The following is a 21,907-nucleotide window of genomic DNA, read 5'->3' as shown; positions in this document are numbered from 1 at the left end:
AACTTGGCTTTACTGCTGCAAATTATGGTTCATTTTAAAAGCGTGGATGCTGGAAAAAGCTTCCAAGAAGCCCTAGTGTCGCATTATAGAACCAGGCCTTTCATTTTGAGTTGTCTTTCTACACATGCGTGGAGATCTCAAGTCTTTCTTACTGCATCACAAATAGGGTTTATGAATAACTCATGATCCCAGTATTTTTAACAGAAAGTTCTCCTGTGACAGATTTGGAAAGCTGAAAAGTTCTACGAAACTTTCTAAGTACTTAAGGCTTTTCCAAAATGAACACAAGCTCTGTCATAACTAGTTAATTAGTTTAAAATACTTCAACTCTGATGGTTACATTAAAAAAAAAAAAGGGAAAGAGAATAAAGAGAACATTTGTTGATCAACTACTGTGTGCCAGGAACTGTGCCAAAGGCCTATCCATTTTCTCATAAAATCCCCATGACAGCTTGTGAGTTAGATTAAAAACTGATGCTCAGTGCTCTGAACACTTGTCTGGTGGGTGGTAGTCAGGCCAGCTCAGGACGCTCGGCATGACTTAAAGTCCATTATCTTTACTTACATCACACGCTGTAACAGCAGATGCTTGAAAGACTGGCCAAACAAAGGGAAGAGTGGAGTTACTTACGTTGTTGTTGGTCACAGCAAAGTACTGCAGATTACTCAGATACTGGATTTCTTCCGGAATGAAGGTCAGGTGGTTGTAGCTTAGATCCAGGTAATGTAGTTTGGTGCACAGGAAAAGCTGCAGGGGCAGATTCTCTATGTTGTTATGGTCCAGAAAGAGCTGCTCGAGATTAGATAATGCCCCGATCTGTGCAGGAATATAAGCGATGTTATTGTGCCACAACTTCAAGCAGGAAAGATTCTGCAGATGCTGAAAGCTAATGATCTCTTCCACAGTTTTAAGGTTATTTTCTCTGAGGTCTAACTCATGCAAATTGTTCAGGCTGAAGATGGAGTGTGGAATGCGTTCCAGGTCGCAGCTGATCAGCTCCAGGCTTTTCAGATGGACCATCTTTTTCAAGTTGTTCAACACAACCAGTTTGCTTCCCTCATTATCGAGGGACAACTTCTGCAGCGAAGGCAGGAGGTCTGTGATGACTTGTGGGATCCGGGAGAGGCTGCTCTTCAAGTAGAGGGTCCTCAGGTTTTTCAAGTCCTGGAAGCCCTCCAGCTGCATGGTACTCACCTGCTCAGGTAGAACACAGCCCGACAGGTAAAGTTCCTTGAGATTCTTCAGGTGGAACACCCAGCGGGGAATTTTCCCCATTTCAGTAAATTTCAGGCGGAGGATTTTTAAATTCTCCTCTAGGAAGGCCAGGGCGGGATGGTCGACCACCAGAGATGAATGGTACACGTGGAGCTCCTTGAGGTTGACCAGCTGCGAGACTGCGGAGGGCAGCTTGACCTCAGGGATCAGCTCCAGGCTGAGCACTTCGATTTCAGTCAACTCAAAGACATTGTCTGGAAGACCGTTTAGCATGAAAAGGTGCAGCTCTGCCTTGTCCTGGGAATTCTTCACAAGCTTACTCTTCAGTTTCTCAACCGTCCACTCGTTGTTGAGGTTGATCTGTTTCAGTTTGTTCTCACTGACCTCCGACAGGAAGATGGAGAAGCGTTTGGAGTAAAGAGGATCGTACTGGTCAGCCAGGTGCAGGATGAAGGCGAAGTCATTCTTGACGTCCGGGATGTCACTGTAGTTGCTCTTCTCTCGCAGCGCCTCAAAGGAGTACTGCTTCAGAGAACTCCGCAGCATCCACCACAAGCTGTACGAGGAGGTGAGGCCGTAAAGTATCACCAAGATGACGTAAAACGAAGCCAGGACCTTAAATATCTCTGCCAAGGAGTAGACGCACTGGTAGCGCTTATACCCCGTGAAAGCCTGCAGGTCCACCGAGCAGTCGATTTCAAGAGCGATGTAGGTTAAAAAGTACGGAACGTATGTGATGATGAGGACAAACAGAATGACCTTGACGATGATCTGCTTCAGATACACTCTGTAAATGATGTCCTTCTGCTCCACATGCATGCGGAACCTTTTCACTTTTTCAAAGATGGCTTTGGCCTGTTCGCCCTCCTTCTTGTCCAGGACGCTAGAGGCCGGGCTTTCTAAGCCGGCTGACTCCAAGCCAGGCTGCGGGAAGGGCAACGGCTGCTTGTTGGAATCGACGTCGGCTGAGCACCCTGAGGACGAAAGCAAAACCTTGGACTTGGAGAGTGTCAGGGGTCGCCCTGACTGTTCGGCCACCGTTTCCGACAGGGCTCGGGTGGTCCATGGAGAATCGAAGCACTTGTGCAGGATGGCAACAAAGTGCTCGAGCCGGGAACTGGTGCTGGGGTAGTGAAGCCAAAAGTTGCTGCAGGCTGCAAAGATGAGCGTGTGCAAGAGCACCAGGTAGGGGAAGAACTTTGCAAACCAGTGGAGCTGCTTCTCGTAGCAGACAGCGTCAATGTAGGCATACTGCTGTCGGTGGAGGTCGTTCTGGATTCTGAGGGGGAGCGGAGGCGGTGGCCCGGGATCAGAGGACGCGTTCATGCTGGCTTTCAGGACGTCCCAAGGCACGGCGCAGTGATTGTCGAACTCCACCTTACATGGGAGACAGCACAGAACCCTACTCTGTGTCAGCTGGAGGGCTCCAGCCAGCACGGCCACCAGCAGCATGATCAGGGTGATGTAATACCAGAAGACGTCCCACCACGGTTTCAGGATGTGATAACATGACTGGGCGTCTGCTAAACATTTCAGCTCTGTTAGTGTAATCATGACTTCCCCTTGCAGGAGTACAGAAGCTGGAAGAGGAAAGTAAAAGAAAAACTACTGGAGCAGGTACCCCCAAGCAAGCTGAAGCTCTAAAGCTCAAGCACATCCAAGCAGGACTCAGCTCAGGGGCAAGTCTTGGGAGGCAGGGCTGATGACCAAGAGGCAGGAGAGCCTTCTGGTTTCATGTGAAACCTCAGGCCATCCCTCTGTGCGCTACACAGCCCCTCAGTTGAGACACATTCGGTGCCGGCCAGGCTGCATCTGCAAAGGTATTCGGTGCAGGACATGGAGCAGCTACCTCGTTTCCTCCTGGAGCGCCACTCCATGCTAAGCTGTTAAAAACCGGAGGCCAAATTTTCTTCAATCAACATTAGGAAAACTGGTTTTTATGCCACTAAGTTCTAACAGCCACGTTTTGTACCTTCCAAACGGTCTGAATAAGCTCTTTCTCACGTCCCACTCACTTGCCCGGAGCATCGGGCACAGCCCCAGGGCTGTGCTCCCACCACTGCAAGGACTTCCTTTGAGCCAACACTGCTTCATAAAATTATCCCTTAGGGTTTGAGTGATTTATCAATTGTATGGTCAGAACAAACTGTGATTTAATACATTATCTCCTTTCCCCTCCGAGCTCTTGCTTCGTAACTTAAGTTCACACCCAACTTAGAATATTTAAAAGCTGACACACAGAGCTGATGGCTTAAAAATGGATGGGGAAGGAGGCCCCAGTTACGACTCCCCCATGGGGACGCTCTCACGTTTAACGGCTCGATGGCAAAGCACTAAAAAGATAAATGATCAGGGCACATGCTATTATTAAAGTATTTTTGCCTTCAGAAAAACAAGGTGGATTTTGCATTTTCACGTCAAAAAGTACTCAGACAATGCTCTTTACAGAAATGATTGATGTAGTGTTCAGCCTTACATGTACCAATTGTTTAAAAAACTGCTAGCTAGTAAAATCCAGACCATCTATAAGATGGCACAGATTAAGACAGATAAAAGGAAATATTTGGATCTAGTAACAATTCTGGTAAATATCGCAGCAGCATGGTCGTCTTTTGCTGGTGGTCCAGCTCCAAGCTTTGCTCGAGGGCTTCTCTTGCACTTTTTTGAGTCTGAAGTCTTAACCTTCCTGGGTCTGAGTTTCTCTCTCTGGACACCCTAGTACTGGGAGCACCCCCAAGGAAAACTTTCTGCTCTCACCAGTCCCCCTCCGAGGGCCTGGTGTCCTGCCTTTGACCCTAGAATCCCATGACAGGGGCCCTGGGACCTGCGAATACGCATCTTCTCTTTTGCTAGTCAGTCCGAGCATGCTCCTGACCACCTGACCCTGAACCCTAACCCTTCATGCAGTCCCCTAACAAGGACACCCCCGATCCTGACTTTACCTGCTGGCCTGGGGCACCACCGTCCAGCTGTATTCTCACTGGGCACCAGCATGTCATATGGATTCAACTTCCTCTTGGGACACATGGCTTGAATAAATAACTCTCCAGGGCGCCTTTACTTTAGTTTAGTGGGTCTAGCTCTTAACTTCCTCCCTTCTGCCTCACCCCACTGCAGTTAATCATAATTGTGTGTGAAGACAAGACAAGACAAAAGCAAGAGGATTATAAGAGACAAACAGAAAATCCTGGACTAAGACCCCCAAATACTATAAACACGATGGGAGGAAAGGATGGCAAAAAACACTGCTGGAGGAACATGTGAAAAATATCTAGGGGTTTCAGTCGACATAAATGCATGCTTTAGGCTAACTGTGTCAGAGCTATTACGTAAAACACAGCTATGTGCTGTATTTATGCTGAGCAGAGTTATGACATGACTATAATCTAGGGGCATAGTATTACACGAGCCCAGTAAAGGGGCAACAGTCCTTCTGTGCCCAGCTGGTGAGACCATACCTGGCACCCAACATGCAGTCATAGGGTTAAAGACCAAGTGGGCAATAAAGTAATCAGGAGCGACTTGCCTACGAACCATTTCCTATAGAGGAACACAGGTACTTGACGGAGGAACACATGCACTTGAAGATATTCAGCTGAGATAAAAGATGACTAGGGGAACCTGAGAATTTATCTTTACATCTTGCAGTGCCACCCCTTGGATTAAAGAATAAGTGGAATTCTTCCAGAGGCAGAACGAGGTGGGTGCTCATTTTAGGAACGACATTTTGATTCAGTTTGTAGCAGAGCATCCGCAGAACTGACTCCTCCGAGGAATAGCTGAGGCCCTTCTCCCGACTGGGGCAGAGCTGAATAAGATGACCATCCACCAAGGAGGCTGCAGAGGGATTTCTTGCAATGGATAAAGAGGGTGAACGGGACCATCTCCACGGGCTCTGGCAGCTCAAAGCTTAGGGCTTTCTTTATACTCTCAAAGGTCCTGAGAGTTAAAGTCATGTAAGATCCACAACTGAAATTATGGAAGAATGTAAACACAAATGGCTCTAACAACAAGGGTACTTGACAAGACAGTGAATATTTATCCACCAAAGAACATAAGCCAACACTGGCCAAGATAAAATACTTCAAATATTTATACTTACTATAGTGAGAAAAATGAATCCGAGAAGTTGACTGTTCTTCAGTCAGGAGGCCTACACCTTTTGAAATTTCTTAGACACACCATCTCTGTGATTGTCTTCATTCTATGAGAAAGCATAGGTAACTTGAAATAGCTATGGATGTTCAAACAAACAAAGCTGGAGACACTATCCTCAGAGACCCTCTCCATCGGAAAACTTTATATGGCAGATGGATTTTTCATAGACCAGCTTACTTTTCATATTGGGGGACATTCTGGCAAAGGTGTATAGACAGGACCCCACCCACAAACAGATCACACACAGCCCCTGAACTCCCTTAATTTACAGAGAAGTTTCTACAGAAATTTAGACATTAATGTATTTCAAAATGCTGTGTCTACAACACTTAGATGAACACGTGGCTTTCTCAAGTAGTTTATGTATGTCAAGTTCTCTCACTTGGTCCTCACACACAGTTGCATTTATCAGATGGCCTGTCAAACCATATAATTTTTGAACCTTACCATACATCCATCCAAATAAGACTCAATGCTCCTAAAATTTAGCCTACTGATTCATCAGATAGTTACAAGTTAATAACTTTTTAAGACATAGTCCCAAAATATGGCTGAAATTCTCTGAAATTATATTATTAAATATAGCTCCACCCTTTGTATTGGGCTTTTGTTTTTTACCTTGTAGGTGAATAAAAGCCATTCTTAGCATCTACTTAAACAATCATTTGCAGTAGTTTAAATTACACATATATTGACTAGTTTGAAATGTGAAAACATTCTAAAACATAAACAATTTTTTTAGCTGGGTATGAAAATTATATATTTAGTCCCTATGTAATCTCTGAAAAGTTGCTGGGAAGTTCTATAAATTTGGCTGAAGATACAATCCTTTTTTGGTTTATTAAGTACTTGAAATCCAGCTCAGAGTACTGACCCCAAATTGTATTTAAGGTATTTTTAGCAGTATTCTTGTAACTTTGTCATTTTCAAAGATCAAAAAGTTAGCATGTCTGAAATGTACTTTGGATTTACCAATCCATGTGTAAAGCCTGCTTTATAATTACCATCCAGTATCAAATTATTTTGCAAGCCAGAAAGCACAGTTAGTGTGTGACAACCCAGCTATGTACTAGTTCATACTCGGCGCCACTGGAGTATGAGTTTCTTGTTCACGACTCATTTTTGAAAGGCTTACAACATATGCTACATAACTGCATTTACGTGTAGTAAGCATGATAAAGACATTCACTGTGTGAAACATTTACATATTTCCCACTGCATTGCATCTGTAATGAGCCAGGGGAGAATTTATTGCCTAATTCCAGCATGCTACCAGGCCATCATGATCACTTCCTGCACAATACAGTTTCCTTTAAATACTGCAAATACACTTTTCTGCTTTAAACACGGTATTTCTAGGAAAAGAGAGAGTCACAAGCCAACTACAGTAATATTTTAAAATAATCATAATGAGAAACTTCTGCAACTAACCTGTCAGAGAACCACAGCTGAGGACAGGCTCGCCATATCTATTCTAACCAAAAATTTTTCTAAAGAGTGCTTCTTGTTCACCTTTTTAAGAATTATTTTTAAAAAAGAATTATAAACTTTTCCTCTAATCACCTAGTTCACATTCCCTTTGATGATTTCCTTGTCAACAAGAAAGCAAATAAAAATCTATTATTAATAATCTAATGTCTGTTTCTCTATTTTCAAAGCACTTTCATTACATTAGTTTCATGCCAACAACAAACCATTAAGATAAATATTATTCTTCACACATTTCATAAACATGGAAAATAAGGCAGGCCCAAAGGAGCTATCTTGTCCAAGGTGACAAGCCTGGCAAGAAATAGTTACAACTAGAACTTAGGTCCTCCAGCTCAAATCTCCAGCCTTGTGCACACTAGACCATGCTGTCTCATTCAGTTAACTATGCCAGTCTGAGTTCTCTCAAAAGCTAAAGAGAAAGCTGAATATTTAACTCTCTTCCCTAACTACAATGTACTGAATGTTTGCATCCCTATAAAATATATACTTTAAAATCCTAATCCCTAAAGTGATAGTATTAGGAGGTGGAGCCTTGGGAGGTGATTAGGTCCTGAGAGTGGAGCCCTTGTGGATGGGATGAGGGCCCTCACAGAAGAGACCCCGGAGAGCGCTCCTGCCCCTCCCACCACGTGAGGACACAAGCAAGAACGTGGCCATCTGGGAACTAGGAAGTGAGCCCTCATCAGACACGGAGTCCGCCAGGACCTCGATCTCAGGTTTCCCAGCCTCCAGAAACTGTGAGAGATAAATGTGTGCTGAAGGGACTAAGACATCAACTTACCCCCACATCTGCATTATAACTGCTTCCATTTTAACCTTTTGAAAGACCAGGACACAAATGAACAGCTTTCTGCAGTGTCTCCAGTTATATACTATATAATCTGCTTTCTCAGCTAAACTTTTTCTACTAAACATTTCCCACTGAACTACCTAAGACTTTATATAAATCTGTCTGACTTTAATGATGTATGAAAAGTTTCAAGCATTTCTATGTATTAAATGATGTTAATTTTTCTAACTGAAGTGTTTAACTGGAGATTAGAACATAGCTCTCCTTTGTCATTACAAAATTTAATACCGTTTGTGTGTCTAGGGAATTTTTTCCAGACAATATTTTTGCAAACAATGAGAATTCAATCTGAATCAGATCTCTATTTCTAATATACCAATGCACTAAATCAGTTCAAAGAAACAATGTTAAAAGTAAAGGATTTTATGGTCCTAATTCCATTCCTTTAACTTTTAAACCTCATTAAAAAATCATAAAAGCTTTCAAAGCACATGAATTCATTTGGCAATCTCCCCCCACCACCACCACCACCACCAAGTCTCTAAGACTGAACAACAACACTCAAGTTAGCCGGCCTTCACTTCCCACTAGTCCTTATTTTACTTTGAAAGCATTTCCAAAATAACCAGTGAAAAAATAAACAAATGATGATCAGATGGCATTTAGAGTCATTATATGCTGAGATCTGGACGCCACTTCAAAGGTCTCTGCCTCTGGCCCCAGGCAGGGATACAGCCAAACAATTCAGAATGGGGTTTCTCTATACCACCATTGAAAACTGATTTAAAAATCACCTTATATCCTTTCAAAATGCTTAGTCCTACTTCTCATCAAGATGCTTCTGGGGTTTAACATACACCTAACTGAAGTTTACACTCACCTCTGTGAGTTCTCTCGCTGGGAGACAATGTGCTATATCCAGGATTAATTTGCTCCTTTTCTTTGTACTAAATAACCCCCGAACCTTCATCAGAAATCTGATGACAATCATTTAGCATTTCTCCAGCACTTGAATGATCATTAGCAAGACACTGGTTTTGAGGTCTAGAAGAGAACTAGGATTCATCTAGTAAAGGGTTTCTCTAACATCAGTGCTCGTGAATCACTGGAGAGCCTGTGCAGTCGAACACGACGAGCCCCTCTGCGCGTTTCTGACTCGTTAGGGCTGGAGGAGGCCCGAGAATGCGCATTTCCAACAAACCCTGAGTCGGCGTTGATGCTGCTGGCGCAGAGGTCACTTTTTGAGAATCGCAAATCTAAGACAGGGTTCTCAATTCTGGCTCACGTCAGAACCAGTTGGGGCACTTTTACAAGAAACTGAAACTCGGGCGCCACTCCTACAGAGCACTTCAATTGGTCTAGGTGAGGCCAGACTTTTTTTCTCCCCAACTCTCCCCAGGAGAAGAGGCTCACAAGACAGACTGGCAACAGAGTATCTGGGGAAAGCGCCTACCTTTTAAGTCTTCCCAGAAGTTTCGGGTGTCTAGATCCCCCCCCCCCCCGCCACAGGCCACGAAGTAACAGCTACCGCCAACCACACTCCAGAGACTCAGGCCTGTGAGGCAGTGGGACAGCGAGTCGCTGAGCTGCAGAGAGTTGCAGGATGGGTTTAAGGAGGAAGGATCAGAAATAGGGGGCCAGCTGAAAGGCTATTTCAGCCATGTCGGCCAGAGATGACATGGCAACACTTTGTAATATATTTGAAAAGAAAGCAGTATATGAAATAATCACTGTAAATAAAAATTCAACACCATTAGCAACATCAAATATCCAAAGAGAGGGCCATGGAGAAGCAGGGTTTAAAAGGGCTCTGATTCAGATCCTAAGGTACTATGGTACCTTCCATAGTTTCTAGCACGTGGTGTACAATAAACACAGCTGAACACACAAAAAGCGGAAGGCAGAAGAAAGTACGTTCACGCCTTAGGCAGGGTGTATCTAAGGTGATTAAGCCTATCCCTGGAGAGGCTAGAACTCAGAAGCATATAGATGGGAAGGATTTTGGCTAACTGGTCTGCATATTCCAAACCTTAATGGCTTAAAAGTAGTTTTATTTCCTGTGAGTCTGTGGGTAGTTCTTTCACCTCGTGGTGCTGGCACAAAGAAGGCCCAGATGTCCTCACCCGCCAGGCTGGTAGTTGGCTCTGACTGCTGGCTGGAACTTCACCTGAGACTCTTCTTGGCTGCTCGAGTGTCCTCACGTAGCCTGGGGTTGGGTTCTGCAGTGGTGCGCTCCGAGCAGAGAGGCGAAAACTGCAGGTTTTTTATGGCTCAGCCCCCAAAGCTACACAGTGCCAGCTCTGCCACATTCCACCAGTCACAGGGTTCAAGGGGACAGGAAGCAAATGCCTCCTCCCCGCGGGAAGACCACTGGGGCGTGCGGCCATGTTGGATCCACCACAGTCTCTGCCCACAGATGACTTACCGTTCTCCCGCATGAAAGGCCTCACCCTCTCCCCAGCCCTCCAAGAGCTTCATCTCACCATGGCATCAAGTTCAGCTTGAAGTCTAGGATCCTGTGCTGTCAGTCACGTCCAGGATGCTGCGGGACAACACCCTTAAGGTTCTGTCTAACAGGGCAGATCCAGGAGGCACTGCCTTAAGGCCTTTTGAAGTCTTAATGCAGGGTCCTGCACCCGTGCCCTGGCTTTCATTAGTACCTTAAGACCGAGTTTTACTGCACGAGCGCTCTGGATCTGTTCTTTCAGCTTGAGGCCATTTCTTACTTTGGGTCCCTTTTGCTGGGTGGAGAAGCTAGGAACAAGAAACAGTTTCATCCATGACCCCAGAAAACTCTGGACTGGAAACGTATCTTCTAAAATCTACTTGAAATCTGAACCGTTTCTTCTTTAATTAACCTCTCTCTTACAATAATTTGGGCGTAAGTGGTCTAAAAAAGTCAACTAGTACTTCTAATATTCCGCTGGAAAATCTAAACCAGAATCACAAATCCGTTAGGTTCATTTTCCACTTTCCACGTTACTGTGGGTGTCAATCTTGTCAATCTTCCCGTCAACACACAACCAGGGTACCACTTTACATCCTCCAACAGCAACTTCCTCACTGCCCTTCCAGCCACCATGAACAGTCTTCTTACTTCCCCTCCAGGTTCACCACCGCCTGGTCCCAAAGCCAGTGCCAGATGTTTTGTTACAGCAGAACCTCACTTCTAGGCACCAATTTTTGTTTTGGCTCTTTATTGCTATGTAACGAACCATCCCCAAACTTGGCAGCTAAAATAACCATTCATCATTTCTCATGATTCTGTGGGATGATGAGGCAGTTCTTCTGTTTCACATGGTGTTGGCCGGAATGTTGGGATGGCTGGACGGTCCAAAATCAAAGGGCTGCTGTTTCAGCTGGCTGCTGGCCTGAACTCAGCTTGAGCGAGTGGCCAGGCGCCGGCCGCCCTTCCACATCGCTGGTTAGGCTTTCTCACAGCCAGGTGGCTCAGCTCTAAGCAGGAGCAGCTGCAAGCACCGGAAGGCAGAGGCTACAAATCTCCTGAAGGTCCAGCCTTAGGAATTACTCCACACCATTTCTGCCACACTTGATGGGTCAAAAAGGTAACAGGGCCAGCCCAGATGCACAGGAGGGGAAACAAGACTCTACCTCTTCATGGGAAAAATCACAAAGTATTTGCAGCCATCTTTAGTCCACCACTGGGAGTCATGAGCATTTAAGGAGCAGACAGTGCCATAGAAATGAATTCATTCTCTGAAAGAATTTAGTCAGTAAAGAATAGAATTTCTCTTCCCTGTATAACATATCAGATGAGGAAGGACAATCAGACAAGGAAGATTTAGCAAAAGGGGGACAGAGAAGCAGAGTCAGTAACGTAAAAAAAAAAAAAAAAAAAAAAGCAGCAGTGCAGTGCTTGTGGACACAGAAGCCAGAGTCGGGCTTCGCAGCCGAGACACAGAGGAAGCAGGGGAGGGCAGTGACTGGCACCGCCTTTCTGCAGCTTCTTGCCCAGAGCTGTGAATCAGTCCAGTAACATGCGAAGTATGAGGAAAATCACCCTAACCAGCTGAAGCCCCAGGAGAAAGGTACTGGATGTGACAGGTGAGAGCATGTGAGCAACTCCAGAAACCCTAATTAAATCACTTGCTGAACTTTAAGGACTTTGGCTTCACGTCTCCTTGTTTCTGACGGTTATGAAATACATCGCGCATTTAATTTAGATGGTAATTGTGTTTTTAGGAAAAGACCTCTCAATTCTTTGATGCTTTTAGTAAGCTACCAAATTATCTATAATCCATTTAAAATGAAGAGAAGTTACAGCCACATTATTATAATATTAACACTAGAGCATAAGCTACCAGTGGCTACAGAATTCCTAGAATGTGTAAACAGAAGGCAACCTCAAACCCTTCTCCACCATCTTCATCGTTTATAAAATTGTTTTCCTGACCCCTCCTGTCTCCTCAGAGTAAGCAAGCCGTAAAGGAGAGCCAAGCCCAGTCACTATGCGTGGTCTCTGGTGACACACACATGCTCTCCTTTCGGATGACGAGCTGACGGCAGAGACCATCAGCCCACGCGTTTCTCCTAGTGCTTCCACAGGTGACCCACCTTCCACAGGAGCAGGACCACATGGACGACTTAACCCAGGAAGAAACCACAGAGTCTGGGTCTAACTCTCCTCAAATAAGAGAACTAAATACCAGAGGTGTTCGAGCAGCTTCTCTATAGACACAGGGTAGCAGAATGCGGGATTGTGGCCAACTTTCCTAATTTGAAAAGAACTGGGAGGTTGACAGCATTGCTTCTGGCCACCTACCCTAAGTAATGATAAGCCTCCTCAATAAAATAAAACAGGGTTTTGGAACACGAAGTGGCAAACATAGTCCAGAACATTTCTATGCTATAATTGTTTTTAAACTATAAATCAAAATGAGATTTTTTTTTGAGCCCTGGGACACAGAAACCAGTGTATTCCAGAAATACTTAAAGGTATGATTAAGCCACCAATCTTAACCATTTCTCTAAAGTTAACATGTATATGCATTCAGTTATGGAAGTTAGCATTACAAATGAACACCAAGGCAATAGGAGGCCTGTCTCTGCCTTCATGGGATTTGCAGTCTTATTGTGGAGAGAAGACATGCATGGTTGAGAGTAAGCCCCACCATCTATGCTGTCATTTCAGCACCAAAATGAGCAGGATGATGGCCAAATCTTTATTGGGTTCTGCATTTGGTTCTACAGAAACAAAATGCCGAAGGAGAATGGGTGAAAACTTACTGAGAACGGCAAAGCAGTACTTGTCAAAGAGAGGGCAGGATTTTAGTCAGTTCATGCAACAAATACTTAGAAAGCCTACTCTGTGCCAGACAGAGTTCTATGTCTTAGGGTAATATAGATGTGCAAGACAGACTAGATCCCTGCTCCCAGGGGCCTTACTGTGCAGTACGGGAAGAGAGAAAATTAAATATACACGCACGATGGAATCAGAAATTTTATGAAGAACACACAGCTACTTTAGACTGGGGAGTCAGGGAGAGCCTCTTTAAAGGGACTGCCGTTAGAGTGGAGACCTAAACGGAGCCAACCGTGTGATGGTTTGGGGGAAGATCCTTCCAGGCAGAAAGAGCAAGAAACTTAGGATGTGTGTAGATCAAAACGGAGGCCACTTGGCGGGACTGTCAGAAGCCCGGCGAGAGCAGTACAGAGGGCCCGCAGCCGAGATGAAGCATCTGGGTATCGGCAGCGGTGGTGGAAAAGCCACGGAAGAGTCCTAAGCAGAGAAGTAGCTCATCTGTCATCAGCTTTTAGATTCATGGTCAGCTCAGCGGATCAGCAGGGAAATGCGGGGACACCCAGGAGGTCCAAGGTCCACACCTTCAACCATGAAAAGAAGGGTGTTCAAGACGCAGCAGGGGGCAGACCCACTGTCCTCATTCCTGCCTCACCTGGACTGTGCGTTCGGAGCTGGTGACACGCTTTTAACACGTGTGTCGTATTCTCAGCACCAGAGGGCCATGCTGCGTAATACCGTGTTCACATTAATCACCCACTGTGTCAAAGTCAAAAGCTCTGCCACAGAGCTAGTTTAGGATTAAACTTCCAGAATCATGAAAGATGAGTGAAGTCTGCAGGAGGTGACAGAGCGGAGGACCTGGTTATTTCCGCCCCACCTATTCTAGGAGAGCGTGGCCAGCTTTCCCTTGTGGAAACATGGCAACTGAGTCCATGCGTTAAGAGTGCTACTTAAACAAAAGTCAGAAAAGTCTAGACATGGAGTCGTGGAGCGTAAGTCTCTCACAGAAATTCATTATATTCATTAGATCTCTAATGGTAAAGAAAATGACAAACACCAAACATACACCCCTTTCTACATGCAAAACCAACAAAGGATAAGAAGATAACATTTTACCAGAATGCATTCAGATTTACTTTTCTGTTTAATTGGTTTAAAAACATCAAAAGGATTTTACTCAAAACGTCTGTCTGAATAGTAATTTCTTTTTACACACCAAGCAGTCAGTACTTACCTGCCCCAAGCTACCAGTGTAATAGTAATTTTCCTTGCCGTGTGCTCACAGTTTAGAATAGTAATCTTACCCTGTGAGTGCTGATCAACCGGAAGCTCTGCAGTTAGCTTCTGCTTGAAAAATTCCTAAAGAGATATCATAAACACATTGTTATATTTTATGCATCACAGAACTGCAAGACAATGCAGCCACCTATGTGGCTCTAAAATTTCAGACATGTATAATAACTTTATGCAACATACAAAAGATAACTTTTTAAAAAAGTGAGTGCTGTTAAAAGAGATCACTTTCTGACCTCTCACAAAAGGTGTCAGCTGAAGCCCAGGGAGAGAAACAGATCTCTGCCATAAGGCACACACTCAGTCCCATCCCCACGGGAGTTCACAGGGCAAGAAACACAAATTTTAAATTTGTAATGAAGAATGAGACAAGCATTGTATCTGAGGCACCACTCATTTTATAAGCAGAAGACAGGAAAGCTCACTGAAATCGTCTGTGCTTCAAATAGGGGAACATGGAGCAGGGGCGGCTTAATGTTTAGCATCACCTTCTCCTTCCAGTTTGTTGTTGCTCTGCTTTTTGCTGGCCTGCTGTTTGCACACGATCGCGCCATTATAAATTCAACAGCAGGACACTGAGGCCTCTTTTCGCCTCATTTCTCATACACTTTCTTGACAATGTTGTAGTCTCCCTAGACATCATTTCTGATGGAAGCAGAGTAGTTCACACATGGCTATGTCATAGTTTACAAAATCACTTCCCTTCTGAATCTTAGATTTTCTTTTTTTACTACTAATTAAGCTGTAAACATCTGTAATTATGTTCACATGATTTCCTTTGCACAGACCTACAAAAGTAAGAGTGATGGGTCAAAGAGCATGAACGCCGTAAGGCTTCTGACATATAACATAAGTTATCTCCCAAGGAGATTACACCAATTTTCTTTCCTACAAACAGCACGAGCAGCACCCTTACCACATGTGGGAACCATCGTCAAAAATAAGTCTCTGCTGATCCCATACACGAAAATGGTCTCGCTGTTGCCTTACTGTGCATTTCTTTGACTGAACTGGGCTGAATGCCTCCCGACATGTCTGAGCAATGAGTTTCATTCCTCCTTCCTGTTTCACATTTACCTAAACTGGAGGAATATTTTGCTGGGAAGACTAAACGTAGAACTTAATGAAATCTCGCTCAGAACGACAACCTGTCATCTCAGAGTGAAGCCATGGCCGTCAAGCGAAAAAAGAGAAACCTAGCTCCATTTCTTTGCCCGGGGTAAAATCAAATCACCCAAACTAATTTTAGAAACCGTAGCAGAAGTTATCGTCTTTCTTCCTCCCCAGCAGCAAATAAAAACACAAGTGGGAAGGAAGAAGCCAACGCGAAAGCACTAAATGGCAATGCTCCTCAGAACAGGGACAAATGCTCCCTGGCAGGCAGGGTCAGGGCAGGGGCTGGACCGCGACCGAGGCAGAAGGGCCGCAGAGGCGGCACCCGTGGGATCCCCAGCCCAGTGCTCATGGAGGCCGTAAAGCCGGCATTATCTTCCCCTGAAAAATGTTTTCTCCCCCCAGAGGCAGGACACAAGAGACATGAATTTTCACTCCAAAAAATAAATTCCCAGATCATCTAAAAAAATGTATTCCGGAAGATCTGGCGATGACAAGCATATGCCGAGAACTCCCTTTCTCAAATAAGAGCTCCTTTCAGAAGGTTCCCAGTAGGGGACAAGAAGGGCTACTCCCAAGTGACTGCGGATTAAGGAACAACAGGGGGCGGTCAGCTTCCTGACGGAAAAACAAAAGGCCCCGAGGCTTTCACTGAAAACTGAGAAAGCGGGTGCTCCTACCTCCCTACTGTCAGGGGGGGCCAGAGGGGACGCACAAAACACACTCCTTGGAGGAAAGCGAAGAACTGCCGCACAGTTCTGGAGACTGGGGATGGGTGAGTTTGTCTTTCAGCGATAGTTAAGCAGACTCCTTTTAGGATTTAGCAAGGAGGCAAGAATCTCTGCAGAGCCACTCGACCCATTTTGCAGGTCAGATGTGGCAGGAACCACTGCGACGGCACACTTACGCGACCTGCCTCGTGCAAGCCCCCAGGTTGAAGGCGTTAGGTCGTGTAAAATTCAAGTGTCCTGTTTCCACCAGTTTGAAAGGTTCAGACCTTGAGTACCAGGTGCACTTAAGAGAAGGACACACCTGACTTCACCGGCAGCCCCACCCTACGACCGACCGCTGCGTGGGCCACCCCGCCCTCCGCAGGCCACACTCACTGCTCCTCCACCTGCGCCCCAGAGCCCGCCACTAGTGGCTCCCTCTCACTCTTTTAAGAGACGTAATAAGCGACTGCCTCCAGACCTTTGAGGATGGGGGCAGAACCTTACTTGCCTGCATCCTCGGGACCTACCCCAGAGTCTCCTTCCAGGGCCAGGTTAAGGGCCCGGGTGTTACGGCAGCCGCCCTGTGCCAGTTCATCAACGGGCGCCGCAGCATCTCGGGAAAACTGCTGAACTGCACAAACATAGCACCTACCCGACCTCCCGTCGGGGCCTGTGCAGAGCGTGGCTGGAAGGGACGCCTGGGAGTCTGCTAGGGGACTTCTAGCCGGCTGAGATCCTGGGAGCTGGCAGAGGGGGGGCCACAAGGGGCTCTCTGGCTCCCTCTTCCCTCTCATACAGCTCCTGGCTCCTCTTAGAAATGCGGAACAGGTATTTAAAGAACAGCGGCCTGAAGTGGCGTCGGATCCTTAGCCTGCCCAGGACACAGGCTGACAACCCACCTCAGCTGCCCCCAGTCTCAGGCCTGCCCTCCCGCACCGTAAGCACTGAGTAAGGAATTACTTCGTGAGCCAGTGATACTGGATCAGGTTGCCCCAACCAGCCAGGAACCAAGGGCACAGAGGAGCGGGGCTGGCGCTCTGAGGGACCTGGGGGCACATTCGGTGGGTCGGGAAGGACGATGAGCAAAGCAGTGGGGCCAGAGCCTCAGGCAGCCATTCCACCAGCTCATGACAGGCACAGAGGTTCAGAAGCAGAGGCTGAGCCTCCCCCCTTCAGAAAGAAAGGAGAAAAATTCATATTTGCCAACTTACTCACCAAACATGACATCTCACAAATCTGAATGGAGAACTGCTGTCACATTCAGCAGGATTGGCTGCGTTAAAACGACAGTGAGTCACTCTGAATCAGTGATGGATCACTGGATAAATGCCACAGCATCCCTAAATGATCTTAAGATCTTATCAAATTATGATTTCACAATTCTTCTTCCGTACAAATTAACAGCATAATGCAACAGGAATAATGCTGGGACCAGTGGAAGTATCAAGCTGCTGCCCCACAAGGATAGTGTGCACCATGCTGTTCGGTGCCCAAGTGCTGCCCAGTCCACCTCCCCCTGAGACCACAGGCTCCGGGAAGGTAAGGACGTTCCTTGTCGCCCAGAGCCTGCCGCGTATGAAGTGCTCCCTGAGTGCTGTAGTTCCACAACCCTGTGAGCTATGATCAAGATGACAATATTTCACATCTTGGGATGGTTTCAGTCTCATAAAACCAGTAACTTCCGACAGTGATCACTGTAAAGAACGCTTTCGCCGCTGTACCATGTTGTTAACCCAACGACAGAAATCAAATTGCTGTGCAGGGCAAATCAGAGCAGTGTTTAGATCCAGCTAATTTCTGACCCAAAGTGCAAACGATGTTTCAAATAAACACTGCTGCTCACTCTTCCCCCGAAACGAGCAGTTGTTCCACAGGAGGTGCTCCTTTGGCGCTGAGGGAGCGCTCAGTGCTCTATGGCTTCTGTTAAACGGCATCGCCATTAGCTGGTCAGGCGCTGCCTTCCTGCCTCTCAGAAGGGCTCAGCATGCAAGACAGGGGCTGACACACCAGGTATTCTGATAATCATCTGTTGAATGGAGAAAGCGATGGGAGGTGGGAGGGGGAAGGCTACAGCTACTGTGCACTGACTGAGGTAGGAATAACCATCCCAACTCTAATGGTGAGAAAGGTAAGGCCTGGAGAAACCAAGAAGCTTGCTCAAGCTCAAGCTCACAAGGCGAAGCAGAACTCACAGCAGCTCTAAGGGCCGTCCGCTACACCGCCTCTGCAATGAGCTGTGTGAAAAGGAGTTTTATATAGAATGTGACATCGCTTTACAAAAAAAACTACAGTCTATCTTTTAGAGAAACTAAAAGACACAATCTGAAAATCAGGTCCCTATAGCTGTGCTAGCTCATGACTCAGCATTCCATCTAGAGAAACAGAACCACCACTGCTCCCTCCATCCTGCCTGCCTCTTTTAAGTAATTTAGATCAACGTGACAGACACCTGAGCAGGGGAGCATCCTGCCAGCACAACCTCTTCCAGAGAAACATTGCCCTCCCGTCTAACGACGAGAGGAATAACCTGCGTTTAAACTGTGTTTAAATGATGTTTCATGTGGCTTTTCTCCCTGGCCTTCCTATCAAATGTGGCTAAAATAAATTTATGCCACATCACCTAGATATGACCCTCCTTCTGAGTGCCTTGATAAAGATGCATCTCATGTCCTCATTGTTACTCTGTCAGGCCTGGTTCTTACCTGAAACTCATACAAGAAAGGGAGGGTGCACAGCGGGCAAGGCCGAGTGCAGACCGTGTCATTTGCTACCTGCTTGATCTTAGATAAGCCAAGTATCAACTTTCTCATCCCTAAAATGGAGATAAGAATGGAGTTGTTTTAAGAATTAGATAACTTAGGAGGCAACTATGAATCAAAACGCTTAGCACAGCAGCAGGAACTCAGTAAGTGCCCAGAAACGGGCACTCACTGGGCAGTAGGCTTAGCTACAGTGAGCTCTTTAAAGGCTGGCTTTACAGGGTTATCCTACCAAGAGAAACCAGACTGGATGTTAGAGGGTCTGGTTATCCACCCAACTTAGTGATTTCCGTGCCAGATTTTGCAACATATTGCATGACTCCAGTTACTAGAAAATGCTGTGAAATATAATTATAAATGTAACACCTCAATTATTTAATCTGTGACCTGCAGGGAAGACCAAAATATTGTGAAGTCAAAACAATATACAGCAATGCAACATTTTAAAAAGTTAACCGGGGCAAGCAACCTCCACTTTTTGATGCAACGCTTGTCTTCCCAACCGAGATTCATGCTGCAGACAGGTCAGATACAGCCAATGTCACACAAGCAAAGGCCATGTTTTAAAATCTATAATCAATAACTGAATCACTATGCTTCACGCCAGAAATTAATACAACATTGTAAACTGGCTATACTTCAATACAAAATAAAATATTAAAAAATAAAATCTATAATCATAGATGCACAACAAAGTGAATATACTTCATGCCACAGAACTGTACACCTAAAAACGGTAAAAATCATAAACTTTATGCTACATATATTTTACCACAAAAAAATCATCATGTAAAACAGGAAAACTGTTCTGACTGCTTTAAAACAAACATAAATGGATGACACAAATTAAATACGCAGTGGGTCCCCACGTACTGGAAAACACACCAACACATGAAAATGTAACTTTGCCATGTCAGAGCTGCTTTCCACAATCCATAGGCTATGATGATAAATAACAGATATTTACCAAGTTTCCATCACCTTTACTTTAAAGGATTTGGGTGAGATAGATGATATGATCTCACTAATTTGCCCAGGAAAGGTATGAGCTGCTTCTACACTAGAAAAACAGCCACAGAGGCAGTGAACACATTCAAAGGTCTTCTAGTGACGAGGTAAACACACACCTGAGATCTTTTTTTTTTTGCAAAATAACCGTTGGAGCACCTATATTTACAAAAATCATTAATAACTTCAGATGAATTTGAAAAGTATTTGATCCTCTTGCTAATCTTCTATTAAGAGCTCAATTCAGCAGAAAGCATTAAGAACAGCCTTGTAGGGTGTGGGTGCCAGCCAGGGTGGAGGGAGAGGTTGGTGGTAAGATGGAGAGGTTGTGTGTGTGTGTGTGTGTGTGTGTGTGTGTGTGTGTGTGTGTGTGTGTGTGGCAGTGGTTAGAGAAGAGCCACCATGACCTTCTGTCTCAGTGAGAGGAGACATACTCACTGGGCACATACACTAGTCAATCAATCCATCCCTGAGGCTTTCAGAATAACGCACATTTTTGTAGGATTGCCTTGCTGCTTCCTTGGTCTCTGAGTTATGTCGGGGGAAACGTCCATTCAAGGCAGGAGTAAACACAGGCAGTGACCTATGTTAAATGAGAGCCGATTTAACACAAGCAACAGCTGCTCTGCTCTCTACAGGGCTGTACTGGAGGAGGAGGAGGGGCATGCAGCGACAAGACTGGATGTTTACATGAAGGGAAGTAACCATCACCAGGGCACAGGGAAGAATCAGGCTAGGAGGCATCGCACCCCAACAGAAAGAACCCCCGACCTGCTGTCAGAGACCCAGCTTCTACTACCTACTCTACATCTAACTGACAGTACAATGTTGGCAAGTCATCTCACCTGACTTGACCTTCTTTGCTCACTTGTCGTGCACGAGAGCAAGCCAAACGGTGCAGACAGACCCTCCGCTCCCAGCACTCCACCAGCCCGTGAGTGGGTCGCCTGCAGCTGGAGCTACGGGAGACCTAAGCTGAAGAGACGCCTCTGGAGCGGTGCGAACTGAGCAGGGCTTTCAAAGAAGACAGTGGTAGCACCAGAAAAGGCATGAACTCGAAGATGAATGCTGTGTGTTTTCTTAGAAAGAGAGCACACTGAATGGTCTACAATTGGCAACCAATAAATTGGTCTTGCTGAGAAGAGAGCGAAGTGGGTCACAGCAGGTGCAGAAGGTCATCGGGTCACGCGTGTAATGAAAGCACGGACTTTTACTGAAGGTGGAAAGGTAACTGGGAACCACGGACGGGTCCTAATGCTGCCCATCCCTTGGGCAGCGCGGTTCGCCAGGGTCAGTGGACTGACCGGTGGATTCTCTGCTCAAGCAGAAGCTCTCCTGGGTGACATCCTCTATCCACCACCTGTGCATGGACGATTCCCCAAAACCACACGCGCGTCCACTCCCTAACCCTAAGCCTCAGAACCGCCTGCCCATTATCCTCTTGGCCATGCGCACTGAGACTTGTGGGAGCAGTTTGGACTCAGCCCCAGACGGAACCTGCCGTTCCTTCCCACGCCCGCACCAAGCCTGCTGGGTCCCTGCAGGTCAGCAGCAGCATCAAGCGTGCAGGCTCCTAACCTCACGCCTCCTTTTCCTCTATTCCCTGAAATCAGCTAGCTCTTTTCTTAAACTACCCCTTCTTCTGCATCCCTGCCATCACTCCCTTGAGTGGAGCCTGCGCCATCTTTGGGGAGGACAGCTGAGATATCCTTTCTTAGTCCGTTTCCGTATTGCAGCCAGAGAGCTCCTTCTAAAGCACATTGCCTCCTGACTCGGTTGTTTGTTATTATGAAGGCAACATCTCGGCTGGGGGTGAGGGGAGGGCAGCGGCTGGCAAGGGGCCATGATGGGCAGGCACGCTATCCAGCTTCTCTTGCTGTTTTATTAGCTCTTGCTATTCTCAGCAGGAATGCGAGGATCTGACCCCAAAAGGCTGGGCAGACGGGACCATGTTCTGTGATCACCGTGACTCCCACTCCCTTGAGAACAGCTGGAACAGGAAGGAAGGACGCTGCACCACGCGGCTCCCGGGCGGCAATCACACAGCCTCGCGGGCTCGGTATGGCCACCGCTACCTCCAGCTCACGCTGCCCGTGTCGTGGA

General features: G+C 46.1%; 1 protein-coding gene across 2 annotated transcripts in view; it reads right to left on the bottom strand.

Annotated features, from left to right (window-relative positions):
* Positions 1-21,907, bottom strand: part of LRRC8B (leucine rich repeat containing 8 VRAC subunit B) — a 63,032-nt gene that overhangs the window by 10,830 nt on the left and 30,295 nt on the right. For both annotated transcript variants that reach the window (XM_074369889.1, XM_074369890.1), the window contains exons 2-4: positions 14,223-14,277; positions 5,319-5,420; positions 632-2,796 (exon numbers count right to left, since the gene is read on the bottom strand). In XM_074369889.1, coding sequence (XP_074225990.1) covers positions 632-2,770 — 2,139 coding nt within the window. In that variant the 5' untranslated portion in view covers positions 2,771-2,796; positions 5,319-5,420; positions 14,223-14,277. The remainder of the gene's footprint in view (positions 1-631; positions 2,797-5,318; positions 5,421-14,222; positions 14,278-21,907) is intronic.

This window comes from Camelus bactrianus, chromosome 9, assembly GCF_048773025.1.
Source record: "Camelus bactrianus isolate YW-2024 breed Bactrian camel chromosome 9, ASM4877302v1, whole genome shotgun sequence".
NCBI classification, from domain to species: Eukaryota; Metazoa; Chordata; class Mammalia; order Artiodactyla; family Camelidae; genus Camelus; species Camelus bactrianus.
Note: the sequence above shows the minus strand (reverse complement) of the source record. Positions and strands in the feature narration are given on the sequence as shown.